The sequence below is a fragment of the Chroicocephalus ridibundus genome, chromosome Z, assembly GCF_963924245.1.
Source record: "Chroicocephalus ridibundus chromosome Z, bChrRid1.1, whole genome shotgun sequence".
NCBI classification, from domain to species: Eukaryota; Metazoa; Chordata; class Aves; order Charadriiformes; family Laridae; genus Chroicocephalus; species Chroicocephalus ridibundus.
The window spans coordinates 56434650-56460238 of record NC_086316.1 but is presented as its reverse complement, the minus strand read 5'-3'; the positions used below and the strand labels follow the sequence as shown (position 1 = coordinate 56460238).

The window sequence follows — 25589 nt, the reverse complement described above, 5'->3', positions numbered from 1 at the left end:
ATGCTAGGTAGTCACAAAGGAAAAAAAGATTATTATCATTACATTCAAGTCTGGTTTTTAAAAACCCCTTGCAAAGTATTCCAGCGTCTACTTTAAAAGACTCATTTTAGTGATCTGTGGGTAAAGAACTATTCAAATCATTCAGTTTGACCATTAATGAACTTATAGGTTAGTATACGGTGAAGGAATTCATGACAAGAGCAATCATGTGGAAAGAATCTGCTCATGACTATTTGTTCTTGTTTTGCAGAACTCTATTTTTTTTTTTTTAATCCAATCAACATGGATTGGTTCTTTCCGGTTTAACATACTACAAAGTTTCTTAAGTCTCCCCAGAGACTGAGGAATTCAGAATCTTTCTTGAACCAGAATCCCCAAAAATGAATATAAGAAGAAATGCAGAATGAAAGATTAACAGTGATTATTTTTTTTTTGCTTGCATGGAATCCATGTCCTGAGGTTTGATGTATGACTGTACAAAATTAGGCTAATCACTGTAGCACTTAAGAGAGCATTTTGATTAGTCAAAAATTGGAATATATTTTTGTTGTATTCTTAAACCTTCCCAATTCTATTTATAAATCAATGCCTCTCAATAAAAGTCAATTTTTATAAACTGAGAAAAAAAAGTTAAAGATCACATTCAACATATTGTTCACCACAGTAAAACATTGTCAGAAGCGTATCTTTTTCCTAAAAATACATACAGCGTTTCACACACATCTTTTTCTTGATGATTCTGCTGAGTTACTCATTACACACAGAATGAGTGATAGAAGGCACAGCATGCCTCAAATGGTACTAATGACTTGACATTTATCAACATTTTTCAACCACAGAGCTGCCTGTAAATGTACTCATGTACATTTTCTTCCACGGTCAAGCTAAGAGGGATTGGCGAGGGTACCGAGAAGACCTTTCGTGCCCTCCACCCTCAATTCCAGGCAGGCTGTCCTATACATTTTGAACTGCCACTTGGTATTTGCCAGCTTACTTGTGCTCATCCCCTACCTGCCATGGGGAGGCAAAACAGAAGGGGAACCTGAAAGGGGTTTTGGCATGGTGAGCCACTTTTGTGAACAGAGCGGGTCTAGACTCACCAAGGGACATCCAGCCCTGGAGCACACTGCACATCTGTAGGCGCCCAGTGTGGACAGGCCAGCTCCTTAACTCAAGTTAAACAACAAAAAATAAAAGCTTTTTCCTTGTTTCTCGCTCTTGCAGGCAAATATCAGCACTATTCTTCCCATCTGCAGACACTGGAAAAATCTGAAACCCACTAAAAAACTACTACAGCTGCAAACCTTATTTTGATGTATTTATTCCTAATTTCTTTACCTAAAACCGCAAAAGCTGGTATTCACAAAACCTTCTTTCCATGGTAGCTCATAATCAACTGATCATTACCTATTTAAAAACCAAAAAGTCTGTGCAGTACCTTTACACAGTTTTGCATAGTGCCCACAATAGCAAAGCAGACCGTTTTGTTTGTATACACAATTATACCAACTAATTATATAATTAGTTGATGTTTGCACAGCGCTTTAATATATACCAGCATTTTTTTTCAAGAGTTGCTTGTGTTCATCAGCTGGCAATGTAAGAAAACCAAGAGGAGGGTGTCTCAGCTGCAATCTGCGGTGAAAGAACCCAACTAAATGTGACCACTGGAGACACGCTGTCGTGGTTTATCCACTGCCGGCAACTAGGACCACACAGCCGTTCACTTACTCCCTTTCCCCCAGTAGGATAGGAAGAAGAGCGAGAAAAAGCACTGGGAAAAAAAGAAAAAAAACTCGTGGGTTGAGATAAAGACAGAGAAAGAGAAAAATCATAATAACGGTAAAAGACTGTACAAAATAAACGGATGCAACACAAATTGCTCTCACCATCCAACTATTGCCCAGCCCGTCCTAATCAGCGATCATGGATCCTTGCCCGCCAGCCAGACCCCATTTATATACTGAATATGACCTCTGTGATATGGAATATTCCTTTCACCAGCTTGTCCTGTCTATACTCCCTCTCGGGTTCTAGGGGAAGCTGAAAAAGTCCTTGACTTACTGTAAACATTACTTAGCAACGACTAAAACAGTACCTGTTATCGACATTATTTCCATACTAAATCCAAAACACAGCAGCTACTAGAAAGATGATTATCCTGACTGAAACCAGGACACACGTGTTGCCCAGTCGAGCTCCCTGCCTAGAGCAGCCCTCAGCAGCGCTTGACTATGAACTTTTCCCACACCTGCACTGTGCTCAGTCCCCACCTCTAATTCTGCAAATATAAGATGAACTTTTCAAAAAGTGCTTCTTTTTGAACACTCAGAACTCAGGATCAGTCAAAGTGCTGAAGGTTTTAAAAACGCCCATTAATGAAATGTGCAAGCAGCTATAGCAAATTCAAGCCCATCATCGCATAGCCAGCATTTTAAGACTTCATTTTTCTGACAGGCTTTTGTGAAAACTACAAGACACATGAAAAATTCAAATGCTCTCTAGGTGCTTTTATACCCCGAACACTGTAAGAGTAAGAATTGTACAAGGTGTGATAACACTTTGATTTTTTTCTGCAGGGTACGTTTTTCTTTATGAGTTTAAAAGGAATAAATCAGGGTTGGGTTTTAGTTTCTCTTTTGTCGTGGGATTTTTTTTGGCTTTTTTTTTGTTTGGTTGGTTTGGTTTTTTTTCTTGTAATGCAGAGATTCTAGCCTGTTTCATTGTCTTTCCTTTACTCTTGGCTTCCATATAGAAATTGTCATGCTTTTTTTTTTTCAGAAGTCTACGGAGGATGAGAGTGCAATAAGCTGGGTCTGGAAATTTTGTCTTCAGTGGCCTGTCTTACCCTTTCACATATGAGGCAATCACAATTTGTATTTCAGAGGAGAAAAGACGCAACAAGCAGTACTAGACTAACACGGCTATGCTCTTCTCAGAGCATAGTGTCCAACAGCAGGACAACGAACAGTCCAACAGGACTGACCCTACAGCGTTTGGTGTAGGCAAAGGCAGACAATAGTGAAGTGAAAGTAAAGAAAGTACAGAAAAGAAAGTAAAGCAAAACTGCATTTTCCTGGTGAAAGCTGTGACCTTTGCGGCACAATGCTTCCCAGGTCTCTCACCCAGGAAGTACAGCTTTGCAAAACTTCTCAAGTAACCAGAATGTCATTTACACAGATTTGGTCCTTGGTGTTCCCCTTGGCTTGCAGCAGGGCAATTAGGAGCATATTCCCTTTGTCAAGCTGGAAGAATTATATTGTGGTAAAGTAAACATGGGGCACGTACACTTTGTTCTCCCTCTTTCTCCCACAGGTATCCCTTCACACACTTTCAGCTCCAACACCCAAATGAATTTCAATCAGTATCGGTCTTACCAGAAGTAAAAGGCAAAATAATAAAAGAAATCTGCATGAAAGATTACAAGAAGATTACCTTCTTGCGCAAGAAGAAGACTTCCATTATTCACACGGCAGACGTTTCACGCTGTAGCTATACCTGCTTTGTATCTATGTCTTTCTGTCGCTGTATGTAAAGTATGTAATTTTAACACTAGAATGTTGTTTATCATGAGTGCTGTCACAGTAGCTCTTCATTACTCTATAAAGAAACTGGAGACTGGAGGGAAATTTGAACAGTGCAAAAATAAAAGGCAGCAATGATGGGGAAATAACCAGAGCACAATGAGGACGGGAGGAGACAGACGGGAAGCAAGAACACAATCACTGAGAGATGAAAAGCAAGAGTCATACTTAATCACTGCCCTCCACCTCATCTAATTTCACTGCGTCTGTTAAAGGACCACTTCCCCAAAGGGGCTTCTGACATGTACTACCAGTTTGGGGAAATGACAGGTACCAACCCGTGTCTTTACTGAGTCTGCCACGGGCACTACTTTAGAGCTCCTACTACTCGTCCTTGCCAGGAATTCACCCTCCACATATGACTACAGGCCTACTGCAAAGAATCATGTTGTAAAATTTTGAATAGGACTCAGCAGCATCTGGAAAATGTTTATTAATATTCATAGACCCCAGGTACATTTCAGACAAAAAGAGACACATCGGAGGCATATCACAGGTAATGGGGAGGTATGGCCACAGGCACTGTGCAGACATTAAGACACTTCTGTAATTTGCAGTTGTACATTTTTTTGTACAGTAAAAGCAGCAGATTTTGGCAGATACCACATTAGCAACGACTCAGAGTACCTAGAAGAGGCATTGCTAGTGAGAAAGCAGCAAAACTGGAGATCAGGGAAAGAAACAGCAGTTTTCCACAAAAGCTAACTGACATGAAATACAATACAGATATGTCACTATATGTGTGGGATTATTTTTTTTTTCAATATAAGTGGGAAAATCTAACTTATGTCCTACTGCAATACAAAAAAAAGCAGCTCGTGTTTTTTCACTTTGGTGATGAGAGTATTATCACAAATACACAGCAGTAGTCAGTGGCCGATATTTTCCTGATCACAACTTAAATAGCTACACTATTTGATTAACTTGTACATAGGAATAAAGTAGGTTTGCATCTTGTATTCAGCCACTTTCCTTCCAAAAGAAAAAAAAAAATCTTATTTTTTCCTCTTATAAATGTCAGTGCACAATGATAAGAAAATCTACAAATCTAAATAGGTACTTCAATCTACAGAATATTAAGACCAAATCTGTGAAAACAGATTTACAAACACGCACAAGAACTGAAGCCAATCTGAATGTGTACTTATAATCAACACCAGTGCACAATCACTTGCTACACTTGATTCAAGAGCAGTGTTCATAACAGAATTATATCCATATCTGAATTACACCTTCAAATTTCAATCCCGGTTGCCCTACATACGCTGTCATTTTCTTCTTCTGTGGTCCAGACTATGATCCTTTACTCCCATTAGCCCGAAACTTTACACAGTGTAGTTATTTAGTAGGTGAAAGGGGTTCAGAATCTGTCACTATTTTCTGTATCTCACATAATAATGATGTCTGTCAAAGACAAAAGAGTCAGGCAGCAGCATTAACGGTCCCGCTGCTCAGGATTTGGCCGGAAGGGTACACAGGATATCAAAAGTGGTCTTCCAGCAGGCCTCACGGTCCCAAAATGAACAGCATTTCTCTTACATTCTTTAAACATTTCCTCTTATTTGAAAGCAAACTCATTTTCTAGCTACATGCTTAAGCAAATAAATAGCCAAACAGTCCTCTTTTGCTGTCAAAAGAATCAAAACACTCACAAGAAACAGTATGGATTGTGTTAGAAGATACGTTTCACTAATTAATTGACACCAATGCTGGGTCAGTAGTTTTTTAGAAGAGCATTTATTTGTGAATGCTGATTGACAGACCAATTACAGTTTGGTTTGCTGGAACTTGAAAGCCAACTGCAGATTTATTAACAGGTGTTCAAACAGTAGTACACAATAAATGTAAGTTCAATTTATATCAAATATGCTGCTGCTGAACTCCTGACTTACCCTCTGAAATAAGCCACTGAAAACATCTCAGGAGGACAGAACAAGGATGTTAAAGTGTATGTTATGCAACTAAGAACTATATTTAGCCACCAAAGTCAGCCATGATGACAGCTGCTTGTCATACTATACTGGTATTTGAATAAAGAATGAATTATAGACTCGGGCAAATATTAAAATTTATTCTGGGTTTTCTCAAATGCCTTTTTAGTAAGAGTATCTATTTTCTTTTTACCTTTCTAAGTAAAAATGATTAAACTGTACATAAAGATTTTAAATTTTTTCTTTAAACATTTGTTCTCAAAACACTTATTTAAGACATTTCCAAAACATTCATGGTAAAATTCTCAGGAACCCCAAAGCCTTTTCAGTGACCAAGTCTCATTCAAGTCTCACAAACAGATAGAATGAGACAAACCGTATTCCTAACCTGTACAGTAAAGCTAAATTTTTGGTGTAAAAGGCAGGATATAACATTAATTAAAAGCAGTCTGTTTAGCCTTAAACTGCTTATTCAAGTAACAGTAAAGAAAAGAGTCAAAATAAAGAAAAGAGCCAAAATAAAGAAAAGAGCCATTCAGGTGAAATAAAGAGAAATACTTTTCATCAAAATGGTGAGGATATGAGGATACTGAAAAGCAGACAGAGAAGCTTTTTATCTCTGTATCTCCATCTTCTGTCCAGTCAATACCACATACCACTCAAACAGAGGAACCCGTACAATTTCATTGCTGCTCTACAAGATCATCACTCTTGGTGTTCATGACCTACAAAATTTGAATACGTTAAAATGTTAATAAAACATAATCCAGCCTAAAAACTCACTCTCCATTTGAATGGAACCCCTTTTTGGAAATGGCATGATAACATACATTCAAAGCAGACAATGCACAGAGACAGCATTCCAGAAACCTTCTTGGGACTACTCAGCAGAGCCATACCACTTACAGACCACAGGCTCAGAAATCACAGCTGCCAAATTTAATCACTTACATTTTTAGTATTATCTTTGACTATCTAAGAAAAGTGAAGAACACTTTGGGGTAAGAAGTGACTTTAAAGCTTGCCATTTCCAATTGGCATTTGCCATTTCCAATTTGCAAGCTCTTAATACTCATCAGTGGTTTTTTTAGTCACACTGCAAATTTTAATCTACTGAGTTCTTTTAATCTACTAGTTTTAATCTAGTGTTAAATATCTTAGTAATTAAATCTTCAAATCTCGAGTCTGTAAAGGATTTTTACCAAATATAAAGTAGGAATCACCCAAATTTTTTTTGTAAAGGCAGAAGAGCCTGGATTCTCCTGCAGATGAAACAATACCAGTTCCACAAGACTGCAGGGAAGGAGCATTATCCCACAGCTCTGTTGGAGACCCAAATATAGCTTCTTTAGTGGGAGAGAGATTTTAATCTGATGGAGTTTATTTCCCTGCAGGTGAGACACGGGAATGGTCATGGTCAAGCACCTCCAATGCCTTCTCTCTTCTTTTTTGTTTTTTTAACAAAAGAGGCAGAAACAGCAAGGAAGTTGTAAGTACATGCTTTTCCATTTTCAAGTACTGCATCCACTCACCATTGTTTAAATATCTTTATGTCTTCATATTCATCACCAATAAAAATCTTTATTTTTTAAGGCTTTATTTCATTAAAAAATAAATAGTACTAATGCAAAGTCAGTCAAAGCAGCCTTTCCTGAGCACAGAGGAATGCCTCCTGGATGAAAATAACATTTTACCCTATTGATCTGCCCTCAAAGTAGCAGGAAGCTCTGCAAAATAATTCTGACCCTGCAGCCAGGAGTTACATCAATGTGCAAAGTGATCCTTTATTAGAGCCCAAATATGAAGTTCTGAATACACCACCGATTTCAACAGGAATTTGGCTGGAGCAATATTTGGTGTCATTTCAGGGAACTAAATTCATGAGGCTTTTGGATGCATTTGTAAGGGGAAAGCGTAGTGAGGAAAACAGAAGTTTCCTCACCATTGCACACAGCTACCGTGGGTCAGCCAGGACACCAGTTCTTCCCACTGGATGAAGTTCACCCACTCCAAGCACCAACAGGAGACTCATGCCCTGGAAATGTCCCCTTGGACACTATCCGCCTGCCATGTGAACACCTGCAGGGCAACCTGTCCTGTCAGAATTATTTCCAGAGCTCTTACGAAGGGAAATGTTATGCAGCAACTGCTTTGTTGTAATAACTAAAGCTGGGGAAGGCACGTCTCTCCTGCTGACCTCTCAGCTCAGCACTGTCCTGAGACAGAACTCATGGTTAAACTGGCAAACCCGAAGAGGTGGTGGTCTCTGCTCATGAGAGCATAATAATCCACTGTAGACAGACTCTCTTCTCATTATTACTTGAAACTTTTTATACAGGAAGATAAAAGTTGCCAGGTTTGTATGAAACAGATGCAGTGAGTCACTTAAACCAGCATCAGTATTAGTATTACACACGCTTGTATGCTTTTTCATGACAAACACTTGTTATTGTCCCAAGAGCCAGAGCTACAGTGACTGACTGATGGTACGTTTCTCACACACACCAGCCCTCTTCTACTGTCAGTTGCCCATATACAGGCCAAAAGAAGATGTCCAATTTTAAGGTGAAATTTTACAGAACTCGAGACACGTGTTTCCAAAAAAAAAAAAGAACAAACAAATGCTCAAGTATCCAAACTGTGTGTTTATATTGTGAAACAATACATGCTAAAACACACCCATATATGAAATTTTAGTCAATCACATGCTGGCACGCACATCATCTGAATGTAGTTTGCAAGCAAACAGCTGTACGTTTGCACAAGAATAGTTTTCATCTGCAACCAAGCTCCCAAATTCAAAAAATTTTAACGCAACAGTTTAGGTATATTTCTGGTTACAGATGTAGGAAGACACTACGTTGAAAAACACAGGACTAGATCAGTTAACCCAGTTGCAAGAGTGAACAATCAAAGATGCAAACATTTTTCGTTATTTCAGAAGCATCTCAGTAACCGTTTAGTCCTGAAGGTCAGTCTCTAGAAAAATCGTGTGTAAAAATGTACAGCCTTGTTATAAAGCAAGCAGGATAATCAACTGCAATGATTGCCAATTTATGCAATTTAAAATATCCTGTCAAAAGAAACATATAGCAGTGCTCTTGTTCATTCATTCATTCATTCATTCATTGAAATCTGAATGATATGTATCCACAACATAAAAAAACCCACACCTAAGTTATTCAATTAGCAAAGCATTTGCTAATCTCCTAGCTGCCCAAATACTGGGTCTGCCTGAGCAGACAATAAAATTCATGATAGGAGTTGAATGGAACAACTTCCATCACAGAATAGGGTAATTGCTCCAGAAAGAAATTCCTTTTTCTGATCATCTTGTCATGAAGGGTTTTAAAATGCCTTTTTTTCATGAAAAAAACAGCAGTAGCAAAAGTGAACCATCTTCTGTTTCAGCCTATTAATGTGTCAAATGGTTGGACTAAACAGGGATAGATTTTTCTATACAGACCAGGGAGAACCACATAAAACACTGATTTTATCAACTGCACGGTATCTGTAGAACTGACCATGTAAAACCCCAACGAACTGAGATTTTAATCACAAGAAAAAGTTCCTTTTCATCTGTTTAGAGCCCCACAACTGGAGAATATTGCCTGGACATGTGTTTTGTTTTCACAAGGCCCTGTGTATCAGCTGTATCCTGTATCAAGACACTGAAGGAAAGGGCTCAGAGAAGGGAAAAGCTCATTCCCTGCTCCTGCCCCAGTCCCTCCTGCCTTTCATGATGTGAGACACATTCCTTATATCCCCTTCCCATTCTGGGGGGACTATGGACCTGACTTCCAACTTCTAGAAACAAGTCAAGGGTTAATCAGCTTCAGCAGCAAATGTAGCCCGGTGACACGCAAAACCTACTAGTCCTAGCTCCTGAATCTCTCTAGAACCACCAGCCACAAAACAGCTGAAGAGCATGCTTCCCACCTGCAGAATTTCACATTAGTATAAAATGGCAATATTTGACTTAGCCCCATAAATATGATGGTTAAACTTCTCTAACTGTTCACCCAGTTTCAAAAATTGTCCATCTTTATGAATAACCTAGATTTTTATTTTAACACAGCGAACAGCAAGTGTTTACTGGGTTTGCAAGATCAACTATCAAAGATAAATTAGGAGACCAAAAACCCAGAGCCACCAGAACTGAAGAGGCTTCTTTGCTGAAACACAGAAGTAGTACCACTTTACCATCGAACAAGTTTCACTGGTAAAGTCACAGCAGTCAATAATGACTATTTTGCCATAATTCTGTTTACCAAACAAGTTTATCATGGGAGATAAAAGAGAAAAAACACACTTGGCTGTTGCAATTCATATTAATACAGTTTAAAAGACTACAGTAAGCATTTCATGGCAGTATATTTGTTCTGGTACCTTACAGTTAGTACCACATTTAAAATTTGTTTGTTTGTTTGTTCAAGAGAGAATAATCTCCCCATTTCCTTATTCACTACAGACACTTAGACCACACCCATCACTATGTATTGTATTTTCACCACTGTCATTGTGACTTGCGTTGCAGTAATGCCCAGAGGTTGCAGTAGCGATTGTGTCTGTCACAGGACAAACATAAAATAAACAAACTCTTCACCATGAATCCAAACAGAAAAGAGAGAAAAACAGGTAGAGTTAGAACAGGGGGACATAGAGCTAAAATGGGACACAATAGTTCAAGAAGCTCCATCAGCAAGTACCATTGCAGAAAACAAAATAGAATTCTGCCACGCTGATGCAAATACCCTGTTTCGACAACAACATCAACTGAGCTGTGTTTTTATATCTGCATCTCTCCATTTCCTGAGCAGTGCCCCATCTGCTGCCCCCAACACATATTGATCTGGTATCTCAAGTCCACTGAAAAGACGATTTACACTCTTACAACTATCAGTGAAAGACATGCTAAGTACAAGGTAACACGCGATGCCTGCAAACACCTCACCAGACTGAGATGAAATTCACCCTGGAAGGGATAAGTGGTACAGAAACACAGACAAAGGAATGCATGCAGGCTATTTATAACCCAGTTAGAAACAGGTCAGATAGACAGATACACTTTAAGACAGCTTATTGTCCAAGCTAAGCTGAAGTTCAAGCACGTAAGCACAGCCCTTTAAAAAAATCACACTCAGAGCTCTCTTGAACTCTGAGACAGAACTAATTACCAAACTCAGATTCATAAAGACCAGCCATAAGTAAAATAGAAAAGAAAAAAATGTCATTGGTGCAAACTATTCCTGCTTTTATTCACAATATCCTGCTTTTATTTAATCATAGAATCACAGCACCTCTCAAGTTAGAAGGGACCCATAAGGATCATTGAGTCCAAATCCCTGCTCCTCGCAGGACTAATCCAGGTATTTACAACTGTGTGAGAACCCTGAAAGTAAGTGAAAGACCATTTTTGCACTTTATGTAGAGAACAAATGTCAGAGGAGCAGCTCCTCTTCTCATTGTTTTCTGTGGTTGAGGGGTAGGAGTGATAGCAGCTAAACCAAAGCGAGCAGCTGGCATGCTTTCTGTTCGCCACCATCAAACACATCTGCAGCAGTGGAGATCAAAGGACGAAGCACATTACCATGGTGAAGATCATGTTATAGCACTGCTAGGAAAGGCAATATAGTTCAAGGACACAATGGTAATCTGCAAAAAAGCCAAGTCCATTTGCAAAATTCAGAATTTGCACCAGGCTGCTTTTTGGCCTCTGGCTCCTCCACGTAAAGGCACAACCAACCTGTTCCCTCTCTGTAGGTGCACATGCTGGAATCAATTTTGCATTTGACACCTGCAGGTGGAGATCTCAATTTTTTACAATTATACATTTATATAATGTATAATTTTATAATTGTAAAAATAACTTATCCCAAATTTGCCAATGAAAAGCACAGCACATTTAACTGACTTACTCATATGCACACCAAAATACTGAAATCTTACTTCACTCAGAGGCAGAGGTGGCCTCAATGCAGTTTTCAAAAATTTCCAGGTACAAAACTTCCAGAAATTTCAAATTTAGACTGGATTTTTATTCCAAATTTCCCCTATAAAAAGATGGCTGAAACATGCATCTCTCTGTATGAAAACAGATTTTGTTAGTGCCACCTCCTGGTGATAAAACAAAACTGAAAAATCATGCGCTAAGATGAAGATTCTTAAACAAAGTATAGTGAAAATATAATAATTTGGCCTGTTTTGGTTTGCTTGCTTATGATGGCTTGACATGAGGCATCAGGTTTTCCTCTCTGCAAACCTGGAGGGCAGATACAAAATTCATTAGCTGTTTTTAGAATGACAAAAGTGCAGATGCATAAGCATCCTTTAGTCAGTAACAACAGAGAAAAAAAAGGAAATGCTACAATTATGGAACAGTCACCCTCTCAGGAAGGAAAATCTGCCTTGATTTTATCCTTTGAGAATTTTGCTGGGGAGGACATTCAAAGGCATACTGATATCTCCACCAGAAGTTGCCCGTGGGGTGGTGAGCTTGGTGTAGCCTCCTCCATCCAGCGTGCCAGTGCTTTCTTTGCAGCCTTCCAGCCGGAGATACTCTTTGGATGCTACTGACAACAGCAAGATGTCATCACGGTGAAAACAGGTGTCATAAAGCTATTGATAAATACACCCCATCACCTTCAACTGGTTTGCCTCAGTCTGAAAGAATAATATTTGGTCTAAGAAAATTGTAAGACATGAGCTTTACTTAAATCTACCTGTTTGCTATACTGTATTTTGGAGAGTTGCAATTCATTTAAAGCTCACTGTCCAGGCCCACAAAGCAGAGAGTAAAGGTGTAAGGCTGGGTATGAGAGAAGCTGAATTACACTCTTAACACAGAATGGCTAAGTGTTGGCAATATGCCTAATATTCTTGAGGGATTTTACAGTTCCTGTGTAAAGTAGATTCTTTTTGGCATTAACCCTAACACTCTTCAGAGAATTTTTATAAGTTGCCTGGGGCCTTTATAACACATAGTCCAACATGCATTCTGGTATCACCAGCTGTTTTTATTTTCTTAAACATTTTGTTCTTAAAAAAAATTCTGAATGCTTAAGATAAAAACTGTAAAAGTACAGAGTCAAAGTCAATGTAAATCATTGCCTTCCATCATTTGTGTTCAAGAGTTGCCAGAACAACACCATTTGTGTTCAGGAGTTGAACCATGCCTGAAACAGGATAGACAGGGAAAAAAAACTTTAACCTGAAACAAGCACTTAAAAGGAATGAAGTATACCTCTTGTATATTATATGAGAGGCATACCGAGAACCACAGTGAGCCTTCTCAAACCCGACCAGGATGGCTGGTCATCCAGCCCCTAAAATGAAATGAAGAATTAAAATTGGGGAGTCTCATGTGCTCAGCTGTGCCATTTTGGAAAGTCCCAGATCAGACAAAAGAATCCACCAAGACCCATCCCCACTGTCTTCAGAACAGATTTCCCCAACAACTGCTAGAGCTGCAAGTAATGAGTTCCTTGCCTTGATGGATCCTGTGGTGTTTTTCAAGCGTATCAAGGCCACAGAAGCATATGCAAAGCCGGAAAATGTGTCACACTGGATAAAAATAAGATCATTATCACTTAATCACTTTGCTGTACCTAAACATCATCAATAAACAGGCTTTAAAACTGCTAACAATTGATTATAGAAAACAACTAAAAAAGAAAGTAAGTCTTGAGTCAAGTTTTCTGCATAAAGAACTGCACAGAATACTGATGAACATCTTTTTTCAGACTGCGCCAAGTGACACATAAAAACAACAGTACTAGAGAGCAAAATAAGTATGTTCAAGAGTTTTCAAGTGTGGCTCAAGCTGCTTACTGATTAACACTTCTGCGTATAACACTCCTCACAGACCTGTGCGGTTATTGTTCAAAAGTGAAACAAGGCTCTCTTGGCAACTGGAAAAAAATGACCCTGACCGAGTTCACAGTTCCCACACAGCTTAGCAGCATTGGAGCTGCTGCTTCTTCTGGGAAAAATAAAAAACAAATTCCAGTCCCAAGATTTAATGTCTGTCAGCTATTTCCAGGATAAGGAAGAGCCTCCATGATCTCCAACAGGAAACATGTTCATCGGACACAGGAACATTAGCTAACTGACTCATTTTACTAGAAAATTTACAGTCACGTATGCAAAAATATAGGAAATAAAATACACAATAATTTTTCATGTCAAGGAACATCCTAACACTGCAGGAACCACAGAAATGGAAGATGACTCCTGTCTTTTCCATGGCCCTGTAAAGGAGAACAAAAGGGGTCCATGTCTATCTGCATAAATTTCTGCATTTCTTACTAACAATGTCCAGATTTGTTTCTTCAGGTCCCGCCTCAAGTATTTTCATGTCAACTCTTCACAACTATAACATAGTGTTAATCACATACCCACATGTTGACTACACTGGTTTTAGTAGAGCAGTCAGGGTGGAACAAAAGGCCGCCGGACTGGTTTCCAAGGCTTGAACTCCCCACATGTGCAGTGTCACCTGCTGCCAGGGAGCATGGGGGACGCAAGGAGACGGCTACAGCTCTCATGACGGAGAATGGCTCACAATTGCTAGGAAGTCTTGCCAAACATACCAGCTCAAACCACAATCACAATAAGCAAGACCAAAAACCAGGCTGACAGGCCGCCTTTCCCCTCCCCAGGACCATGCGGGACCACTCCACTGGGTTATGAGCATGGTGTCTGGGAGCGCAGTAGTTGCACCACCTCCAATAACAGCACCTCAGCACAGAATTTCGGTCACAGTGAAAATTTCCACTGGCCAAATCCAAGCTGCTTTAAGATTACAATATATTGTCTTGCAAGAGAAGAAAATCCACTCCTAAATTTTGAATGAACTGCCATAAGCATGTTAAGTATGATCACAGCGATTCAGACCAAGGATCCAACTGCCCCAGCAGGGCCCTCACGCAGTGGGTGCTAATGGATAATGCTGAAAGGAAAATGCAAGGTGTCCTCCCAAACTCCCACAGACACCTTCTGCAGCTATTTGCACCTGCAAGGATATGTTTATCTTTAATACTTCTTGATGGAATTCAAAAACTTGTTTTCATTCACTAAATAAGAGCAACCAGTACAGATGTTGAACATATTGGTCCTTCCAGAAAACGTGTTGTTTTCAGAAAGATTTGGGATTTTTATTAGTACATGAGACGTTAAGACCACTTAGGATATGCCTGAACACAATCCACCTCATGCTCACAAGTCCATCCTCTCCCAGAGGAGTGAATAAGACAAGCAACAACAACAGCTACTAGGTTTTCTAGAAAACATAATACTATTCAGGTACGTTAAAAGTGCAGATATGCTGGTAATAAATCTTTGGATACATAACTTTTGGGCATCACTACATTTAGATCACAGTTGTAATTTGAAGTATTTGAAATTTACACACTTTGAAAAAAATTACCTTCTTAATAGAACACTCAGTAGAAATCTGGATTTTAAAAATTATTTTATTTTTCGCTATAAGACTTCTGACAAAAGATCTGCATTGATAAGAGAAGTTGAAGACCAGTACTGTCTGGGTTATGGTCTTCTGTCTTCCTTCACTGTTCTCGTGCTTTTCCCCTTTCTGATCATTCTTGCCTGATGTCTCTCTAGCTCACTTTCAACTCAGCAGATACTGTCAGTAAAGATCTCTTTCTAGGCCTGAGTAAATCTAAAAGGTGTGAAACCATTTATTCACAAAAAAATGTTCAAATACACTTACAAAACAAAATGAGAGTCTACAGATTTCCAATGCCAAATACATGTACAGTTACGCCTACACTTTGCACCTAATTTCTATGTGAAAATATCTAATATGGGTGCACAAAAGTGTACACTCCTAGCAAAAAAAAAAATAAAAAAATCACTGTACTAGTACATTTTTCTGTACTGAAAAAAACCCACCATTATACTATTTTCTTTTCATATGCACAACATAGTACTAGAAAGCATATTATAACATCAGTACCACACAGGAGGTAAAGTAACCAAGTCAGAGATGCACACCAGTGCATGTTCAGACTTTCTTTTATTCCCCATACAGTAAAACAGCACAATGTGCTTCCGTTTCTCAGCATCCACAAAAGCTTAAGAGTTTCTGTTAATGTGACCTAGGTGTCATCCTTTCTAAAAATCATCTCCTTTCAAGGTTTTGTAACATTATACAAGATAAAGAGAGCCTTCATGCAAAGTAAAGACTCTCTGTGTGTTGTGGTTACTGTAGATTATTACTATTTCCTTTTTGTGCACTGAGCACCACCTCCTGTCAAAAAAAAAAAACAAACCCTCTGTAAAAAACAAGGCACACAACTGGATTTCCCCAAAATATTCGGCTCTTTCTTCCATCCCAAACTGAAGCTCATGGTTTTTTTTATAAACCGTTTTATCTATTATTGAAAAAATGCATGGGAACTATTCCAAAACCACCAACAAGTCATTTTATTGTGTATCTTGCTGCTTTTACTATCCCACGTGTTTTAAAGTAAAAAAAAAACAAAAACCAGTAAAACCCAACTTTGAATAGTGCGAACCTCTATAACTGGTACTGCGACAACTTTTAGCAGTTGTTGTCTTCTTGAGGTGAAGGTTTAACTAAAATAAGTACCTACTAAAAGACATTTCCCTCCATGTACCTGCCACTAGAAAAGGACAAAATATGAAAGAGCTGCACAAGCGTAAACTACATGAATAGTTTTATAAGGTTTACAGTCTTATTTACATACATGGTATGCTGTATACAGCACAGCAACATTCAAAGTCTTAGAAAATTATCTGGACATGACCAGGTGAATATGACTTAGCTCTTCCATAGTGGATACGTTCCCAGCATGCATAATCTTCAACTGTCTAAGTGGTCCTTCTAATAACAAGAACTTTAAAGAATGAGGAATTACTAATCCCAATCCATAAAAACACATAATATGAAGTCCATCGTATCATCTGAAGTCCACAGTACCTTATACATAAGCTTCTCTAACACCAGCATTCAGCTGAATTCTCTACTCGCTATCCCACAAAATAGCAGACCACTTTACATATGTGAGAGCTAATCAGGCCAAGAAGGAAAGATGGGAATTACAGCAGCTAGGAACAGGGCAGTCGCGTACAGCAGATCAAAATCCCCAAACCGAGGACATTAAAAGAAGTGACAATCTCTTCGCCCCGTGGTGCTGCTCTGCAACACGTGCTGCAGGTGGATTAGCTGGTATGTAGAGCTATTTTAGAGATCCCAGCATGGATTCCCTGGTTTTAGGCATATAATTTTGAAGACAGCAGGAACCAGGCTCTACCTGTAGTGAAAGAAAGTTCCTCCAAAGCTCATCATGTGAGGAGTCCACCTCTCTTCCCTGTAGCAGAAGCTTAAAGTTATACGCTGTGAACTACACCCGCCACCACCACCACCAAAGCAAAGCGAGCACCAGATCAGTGATCTCAGAGGTCACCCAATGAATATGTATACGCATTACCACTGGTCTGACTCAGCAGAGCACTCAAGCATGCAGTTAACTTTCAGCTTGTTCTGAAATTATACTGGTTTCAAGCCTACAAGCCTTGCTCAAGAGGGATGGACCTCCTAAGGTTTCAAAGGGAAGTAGTGGAGAAGAACAGAAAACAGAGAGAAGGAACATACTTGGAAAAAAATGGGAAATCTCTGTCTCCTTTTCTGCACTTTCACTCAGATATCTACTTTTCTTGGTATTTAAAACCATTTAATTATTTTCTATAAATTAAATTCTCATTTCTACGTACATTCAGTTTTGGAATTATGATACCAGAACTCCAAAAGAGAATCCCCATCTCCAGCATATGCAAAGTCAAAAAGTACTGAAAAGTTAAAAGTTCTGTTTTGACTTCAAAGACCCGAGAGCAGACAGGTGAGTACCTTCTCATAGGCAGATGAATCTCTGATGCACAAGCACGTACTCACAGAGGACCAGCCTCCAAATTTTGTGAGGGCTACGCATCATTATTTTCTACAGCATAAACAGTGGTTCCAAAAAGATGGATTACAAATCTATGGTTGAGACGTGCTCCAAAAGTGCTTTACAGCTTGTCCAGCCTAAGCACCCTAAAAAGCATGACTACATTCCTGCTTTCATCAGTAAGCAGCTGTTAGTCACCAGTGGAAAGCTGTGTTCATGCATCCAGGAAGGAGTATTTCTGATAGCAGTCACAAAATTCTGGTGCTACAGAACATGAAATGACTGTCTGGATTTGTTGAGTCAAGAGGTTAGGTTAGCAAAGCAAAGTCAGACTACACTCTTTATAAAGAATCTTAGGACAACTCAGGTATGCTGAGCAACTGCTGTGTAATACAAACGCCCCAGGAATAATCGAACAGTGAATTAACTTTTGTGAAAAACAGCAAAACATTTTGTTTCAGTATCTCTCCCTTCGTAGTAAGAGAGTGGTAAAGAAGAGACTGGATTCCATCTACTAAAACCAATACCATCTGGGTATGTGATATTGGAGAAGAAATGCTATTACTAACAGCAATAGTAAAAGGAGTCTTACCTTCACCTGTGCCTGGGGAGAAAGAATTTCCAAAATCTTGCTGTTTTGGCTTTAAAGACTGTGGGGCTGGCAGTCCTGGGGGCTGTGAGACTTGTAACAAAGGCTTCCCATTTGTAACCACTTGTTTCCTGGGACTTAGAGCAGGAAGGTGAATAGTACTGTCAGTGATGTTGCTCTGAGGAGCTACCCCTCCTCCAAGGGGCATCCTTAAGTGCAGGCTGGCAGACAAGTTTCCAGTATCTGGGCTGCTATTTGAAGATGGGTAGGGCGTTCCTACATGAACTCTGATAGGTGGGATCTGCTGTCCACTGATCATCCTAGGTCCATGAGGAATACCTGTTGTCCGATGGCTCATACTGCATGAGCTCCCATTCATTTTTGAGAAGTTAATGTAATCAAAGTGTGTTTTTACAGACCCATAGCTATGACTGATATCAATCCAAACTCAGTAAGTAATCCATTGTGCATTACGCCTGTTTAAAAAAATACATAAATAAAAATAGTTGACGTTACAGTAAATAATACATGAAAGAGGGCTGCACAAGACCGTTAACTTTGTGGCATTACTGATTATAAGAAACAAAGTATAAGCACTGCGTGGTCTGTCAGGGAGAAAGAACAAAGCCAAGCAATGACTTAGAGCTCTAACAGGGAGAAAACCTGCCTCCTCAAAAGCTGAAGTCTGCAATAAGGTCAGCTGCCTTCACATTAGCTAAACCAGACATGAAATTAAGTGAATACTGACCAAGTGCAAGAAGGCAGCCAGGAGCGACAAGACTCTCTGACAAGGAGTTGTCATTAGGATGAACACAGCTATCGCCCCTATTTCTGCCATCTCCTCTGTCTATTAATTAAAATTGTGCTGAAAAGCACACGCAGTAGGCCAGTACTATGCAGATACAGTCTAAACAGGAAGGAGATACCAGTTCATATTCTAAAGCATGTGCATACAAAAAAATGAAGAGGGGCTAGCAAAACCATAGAAATGCTTCTTCAAACTCTTGTGGCACTTCAGAGTGAATAGAATAGAAAAGAATTGCAAGAAAACACAGCACAGAAGTATTCATAAACATAACTGCAATCACATCAAAAGTGGATGCTTATTGTAAGCCTACAGATATGCCATAATTTAAATGTAATCATACAGTAGCAAATTTTCAAGGACATCTTTCAAGTTATACCAGTAATTTTTGAACTCTGACTTTTCGTCACTTATGTTTTCCTTTATTTAAATCTCAGAAGACAAGACTAGCAAGGCGAAGGGTTTGAGAGATCCTTTCAGCCACAACCTACCCCAAGGCAGAATCAACTAGATCTAAACATTTCCTGACATAAAAAAGATTTGTAGGCAAAAGCCGCACTTGTCAGTGTAAATCATGGAGCTAAGACGGCGCACAGATGGGGTAATTTCAGCTCTAACTCAGCTGAACAGCACATGCACAACTTTCATCACTAGGTTCATATGTTTAACATTAAGCACATGCTTAAGTAGTTTGTTCAATCATAGACTCAGTGCCTAATTAACTTGTTCAGGCAAACAAATTAAGTTGACAGAAATAAAACCAAAGTACGGCTTCAATTACAGTTTTCATTCATGTATACATTAAGGTTTTAATCAAGTATTATGATCTTGCTGCAGCAAAACACTGAACCGTAACTTTTACCTTCAGCACATGAGATTTTCAACACTGAAGCCAATAAGATTATAACCAGTATATACATGATTGATTTTAATGTAAAGCCTTCATACTTAACCCTTTGCTTACTATGATTCTGCAATGTATCAATTTTCTCCATCTGTGAACTGTCAAAAAACCCAAAACAAAACATCCCTGTTTATTTTGCAAAAAACGCATTCACAGCACGCTTCCAGATTAAAGTAAAAGCCATCTAAGTGTCTGTATAGACATACATACATAGATATTCACACACACTCTTCAGCTAAAACACACCAATTATGAAAGGCCTAAGCATATTGTCTTCAAAGGCAGGAGCAAAATCCCTACAGACGTTAATGAGACATATGCCCTAACCACACTTAAATGGCCCTAGAAGATTTATTCTACATAATATTTTTCATTGTTATGTTTTTATATTATGGGAATAAAACTGCAAAGCATAGCAATTAAAAGCAATATTATTTATTTTCATGCCTGGCTGAAGCATAAATCACTCTCTGCAATTCAACCAAGGACAGGGAGAGCTGAATGTTCTTAAATTCCCAGAGTTTGTTTTAAAAGCAGAATGTACCTTGCCCTAACAGAGGTGACTAGATCCTTAGAAAAGGACATAGAAACAAAGGCAGTTGTTTTGCTGGCAAGGCTATACATCATGTCATTCTAAATTGGCTTCAAATAAAAATCGTTCTTGCCCTTAATTCTTGTCTGCAATTTTAACTGCATTAGAAAAGTGCTAATATAATGAAGAAAAGATTATATTTGACAAACACATTAGCTTTACTCCACAAAAGCACCTTTCATTTAATCAACACAAGAATATTTCTACATAGCTTACAGAGACCTACCAGCCCTGTAAAATCCAGGTCAATATACAACTTATGTTCTTAGTAGGCTGGTCTCCTTTGCTATTCTTCTCTGGTAATATTATATATCACAATAAGTAACAGTGTTCTACGCTGTTGTTGTCTCAATTTTATCACTGGTTATTGCTGGGTTCTTTACACTTGAAGAAAGGTCTCTGGGCCTGTAACTTTTGTCCTCATGCTGGTAAGCTATATTTTGAACTGAATGACCTGAAAGTTCAAAACAACCTTTTTTTTATGAAAGCAGAAACAAGTTAGGTAATTCCTCCACATTTTCTTCGTGTAGTCTCCTTCCTGATTCTATTGTGAAAATGTATAACATTACATTAACGTGCAAATCAGTGTTTCCTTTCTTTAAAATATTAAAGCACCTTGGAGAGCGTAACTTTTCTTTTTTTTTTTTTTAATTATTATGTGGTATTTTCAATATTACTTACTTGCTCAGGACTGTCTTTTCACTAACTAGATTTGTTTAGCATCAGCTTCCATCATGCTGTCAGGACCTTCTCACATCAAAGTCACAGTGGCCAAACTGATTCAAACCAAACCAATGGATTACCTAGAGCTGCATTAAAGTGTATATAACTAACTACATGTCAACTGGACATGAATTATATTCTAAAAGTCTAACTGACTCTTGCATCAGATCCATAAATAGCTCCTGATTATAGTTACCTGTAATAGTAAAAAGCCATGATACATTTCTAACCGAAGTGATCTTAGAAGTTGCAGTAATACAGCACCAATTACAACAGCTTATTTAGAAATAAGCTTAGAAATCCTGAATTGGATTGAAGCTTAATGTACTAAGTTCAAACACAACAAAAATACAGAAAAGAATACTATCCTGAGACTGAATGGCCGTGCTGACAAATTATTTTGTTCTACCAAAGGAACACAAGCACTTGCCATCTTTTAATGAAATATTTCTGTCCATCAGTGGGATAATGTAGTGACCTTTTCATGCTCCTACGGATGTTAAAGGAAATACAATTATGTCCACTGCTTCTGAAGTCTCTTTTTTTTTTTTTAAGCTGACATTACTCAAAGCTCTATGACTCTGCATCTATCAATAACAGCATGACAACATAATTACTCAAAATCCATAACAATGATTCACAAATTCACTTTCAGAAAGCCATGTAGTAAAATTTAGATTCAAGCTGAAGCCCTGGAAAATCCGAACACTAATCCTTCAGGAAGCAAAACAAAAGAAGAATTCACAGATCTATGCCTGCAACACAGTATGCCATATAGTCTACTTTCACAGTGCAGTTTTGAAAAGTAATCAGAGTTGGCTTACTGCTTCACCCACTGAAATAAGAGGTAAGATACATTTCAACTTCAATAAAAGCTGAATTACTCCACTGCAGAGATCAGTTTAAGGAATTGCAATAAATCCAGCTCAGTCACTTTTGTGACACTTTCACAAAAGTAGTTATCAGACACTGGCACTTCGCGGATAGCATAGCAAGCACTATCCCAAACCAAAGGAGAAGACTGAAAGACAATGCACTGAACAGTCCCTCCTTTCTATCCTTCCACACTTCACCTTTACAATAGCTACCACACACTCCAGAAAGTAAAAATGAACCACAACCCCCACCCTTGGGACTCTGCGCTCCAAGGCTGTGAGCACCTTCCCTCATCCCCACCACGAGCAGGGACGGCCAACCCTCTCTCCACCTTCCCCTCCACGATCTCCTTGGCACAAGCTGAGGAAAACATTTACTTCCTACCAGGGCTGAGCTACTCCGAGGCCACCCAACAGGGTTACCTCCCCTTAAGCTCCGCTCTCCCCTGCCAGCCCTTCCCTCCGTGCATGGTCAGGGTATTTGGAGCATCACCCACCAGTGGCACCATGGTGAAGTACTCAGAAGTCACTGCCTCTCCTGACATCAAACTCCTGATGAGTCAACCTGGGTGGACTCAAGGACTGGGACAGAGAGGGGGAAAGGACAGCCACCCAAAGCCATAGGGATGCCTCACCTCAGCCTCACTGACCACTCAGTGTCTGCAGAAATGGGGCCTTGGAGGCTCCTGAGGTTTTTGTGTCTCACAGCTGCTTGCGACAAGGACACACCCTAACGTAGGTGTAAGCCACCAACTTAACAACTCATTTTCCAAAAAGCGCACAGACACAGAGGAAGTGCTGGTATTACAGCTTTTGTACAGTTATCTGGCTATAGCTCGCAGACCGAAGCATGGTAATAAATTCTTCTTGGAAAGGATAACCACACAGAGATTTAACTAGGAAAAAAATTAATAGCTGTGGTCTTGAAATTAGGCTTGGAACAATACGTACGTTAAGAATCACTGCTGCAATAAAGGAAGACAATGTGGCTTCAAGACTGAAATTACAAAATAAGCTTTCCACTCAGTTTATAGAGAATCTCTTTCCCACCCTCCATGCCAGCCAGCATCTCAGAAGTAATGTACTACTGAGAATAATAAATACCTCACATTACCATCCACTATTTTGGTCATTTGTATCCATTTCTTGACAATTGTACTCTTGGACTACCACCGGGGGCTTCATTCCAGACAGCGGTACTCTGATAATATCACATTTTTCTCAGGCCCAGGTGGTCAGCCAAGGAAAACTAGAAAAGGGTCACACAATCTGAGAGCTTCTAGTTCTCAAACACCAGCTGAATGCCTTCTTCATACAACATCAACAAGGAAGGCAAATGAAAGTTCAAGGAGGTCCTCTACAGCACTATGAGACAACCAGCCCCCAAACATGATTGAGTTTCTCAGAGCTAACATAATGAAATATACTAATTACTTATTACTTGCATCACTATAATTCCTAGGAAGATTAGTCACAGAAAGGAATGCCTTTGTGCGAGGGGCTGTACAAACACAGAGCAGAGCACAATCACCGATACTGCTGCAACTGCCATCAAAAGGGCAGCCGTTATCAGCGGACAGGATGATGTATATGCTAGTATAGCTGTGACCAAGCATTTTTACTGTTCTGCCGGAAAAATCTTCTCAGGTTTTTATTATGGTAATTAAGACTTCCTAAGCTTTTTCTCTATTAGGACTGTAAGTGTCAAGAGCTGTGCTACTCCAAGTGGCTGCTGTAACAGAACAGCATGAGCTTTCCAGGAGCAACGCTATTCTCATTAGGGCTAGCTACAAACCTCGGATGAGCTGCTTGAAAAAGCCAGTAAAAGTCTAGCAGCACTGGGTGCCAGAGTTGGAGGCACACTCTCTGACAGGCAGTGGTCTTGAAATTAGGCTGCTGCAGCATCCTTACCCAGTGACCAAAGGCTCCTGCAAGCCCTGTCTCGTGCACCTTTTACTCACACTGCTGCCCTGCTAGCTTTGCCTACAATGACTTTGGACTTTTGAGGAGTGCAGCCACAGTTGCTAACGTTGCAGCGTCAGCAACCCTGAGAGCTTCAGTGCCAGCAGGACATGGGAAACCACCAACAGTGTCCCCAGGTGAGCCAGTGGCAATAGAGGGGCAAAGGCACAGGGCCATGGGCACCTGCACTGCCCCAGTGCCCTCACTGTGACCGCCACTCGTGGGGCAGTGTCGGCAGCCACCACATGCTGCCAGGCAGATGGCCCAGGAGATACCCAACACCACTCTTATCACACCCATGGCTCATCCCACAGACTTTGCAGCTAAAGCATCAGCAGCTTCATCCAGGGCCAAAAGCCAACCCGGGTGTCGGGAGCGGAGGACACACCTGAAAGCCAGGAATTTCAAGCGTATCACGTTTAAGAGGCTGGAGTTATTCCCAACACACAGGCCCGCAGATGAGGCAGAGCCGTCACCTCACTGGGCACGACATGCCTGGCTTTCGTTGCCCGTAGGGACGCTGCCCGGATGGCGGCCAGCTCCGGGCAAGACACCGCCGGGCATCGCGGCCGCGGACTCCGCGGTGCAGCCCCGCGGGCCGCGCATCGCTCCGGTCGGCGCCCCCGACCGCCCCGGGGCTCCTCGCCCCGGCTCCCCCGCGCCGCCCGCACCGCTCACGCTGCCCTCTTCCGCGCCGCTCCGCGCTGCCCTCCGGGCAGGCTCTCCCCTCCGCAGCCGCCTGCCGCCAGTACCTATCGCCGCTGATTCACCAGCGAGGTGACAAATCTGCCGGGCGGGTGCCCGTCCCGTCCTGCCAGACAGCGCTGCGTCCTCATCCCCGCGGCGGGCTCCCCGGCGAGGTGAGTAACTGCGAAGTGACTTCACCGCAAGAGGGTTTGTTTTGCCTTTTCTACACACACACGCACGCACACACGCACGCACATACCCGCCGCCCCTCCCCGCTCTGACACGGAGCCCGGCAGCCGCCGACTCACCCTCTCCCCGCCCGGGGCCGGCGGCGGGGGGCACGGGCAGCGGCGGAGGGGATGGCGGAGGGGACGGGCAGCGGCGGAGGGGACGAGCCACCACACCACCACCCCCCCGGCTCCACACACACAGACACACAGACACACACACGGGGGCAGCCGGGACGGGGCGCGGAGCCGCCGCACACGCCCCGCGGCACTCGCTCACCTCCCGCCTCCCGCCGCCGCCTCCGGGCCGGGGCCGCACGGCGGGCAGCGCGCAGCCCCGCGCAGAGCCGCGCAGAGCCCCGCCGGGCCGGCCCGTGCCCCGCGGCTGTCATGTGCCCGCTGGCCACGCCGTTTAACCCTTGCGTGCCGCCGCCGGCCCGGGGCGGCGGGCAGGGACTGGCAGCCGCGCCGCGCTTAACCCCCGCCGAGCGACGCTGAACCCCCGCCGGGCGCGGGGGACGGCGAGGTCCCGCCGCCAGCGTGCCCCATCGCGCTGCCTTGCTCCGTGGGGCCCGGGGGGGGAGGGCTTGTGTGGGGGGACGACTCTACAGAGGCTGGGGGGGGTCTGGGGGTTGCCCAGAGGTTGGAGGGGATGGTTTGAGGGGGACCGTGTAGGGGCGGCGGGGGGAGCTGCGGGGCTGCTGGGGGGGGGATGTTCAGGAGATCTCCAGGGGCTGGAGCAGGGCCTGGGGGTGCATGCGGGCCTTATAGGGACCTTAA

General features: G+C 41.4%; 1 protein-coding gene across 8 annotated transcripts in view; it reads right to left on the bottom strand.

Annotated features, from left to right (window-relative positions):
- GLIS3 (GLIS family zinc finger 3) overlaps nt 1-25208 on the bottom strand; it is a 168557-nt gene extending 143349 nt beyond the window's left edge. For 2 of the 8 annotated variants that reach the window (XM_063320817.1, XM_063320818.1), the window contains exons 1-2: nt 24648-24754; nt 18038-18510 (exon numbers count right to left, since the gene is read on the bottom strand). In XM_063320817.1, the coding sequence (XP_063176887.1) occupies nt 18038-18413 (376 nt within the window). In that variant the 5' untranslated portion in view covers nt 18414-18510; nt 24648-24754. Of the gene's footprint in view, nt 1-18037; nt 18511-24647; nt 25021-25089 lie in introns of those variants that run through there. The other 6 variants (XM_063320821.1, XM_063320819.1, XM_063320824.1 and 3 more) reach the window with 6 other exon arrangements.
- Nucleotides 25209-25589: the final 381 nt, after the last annotated feature.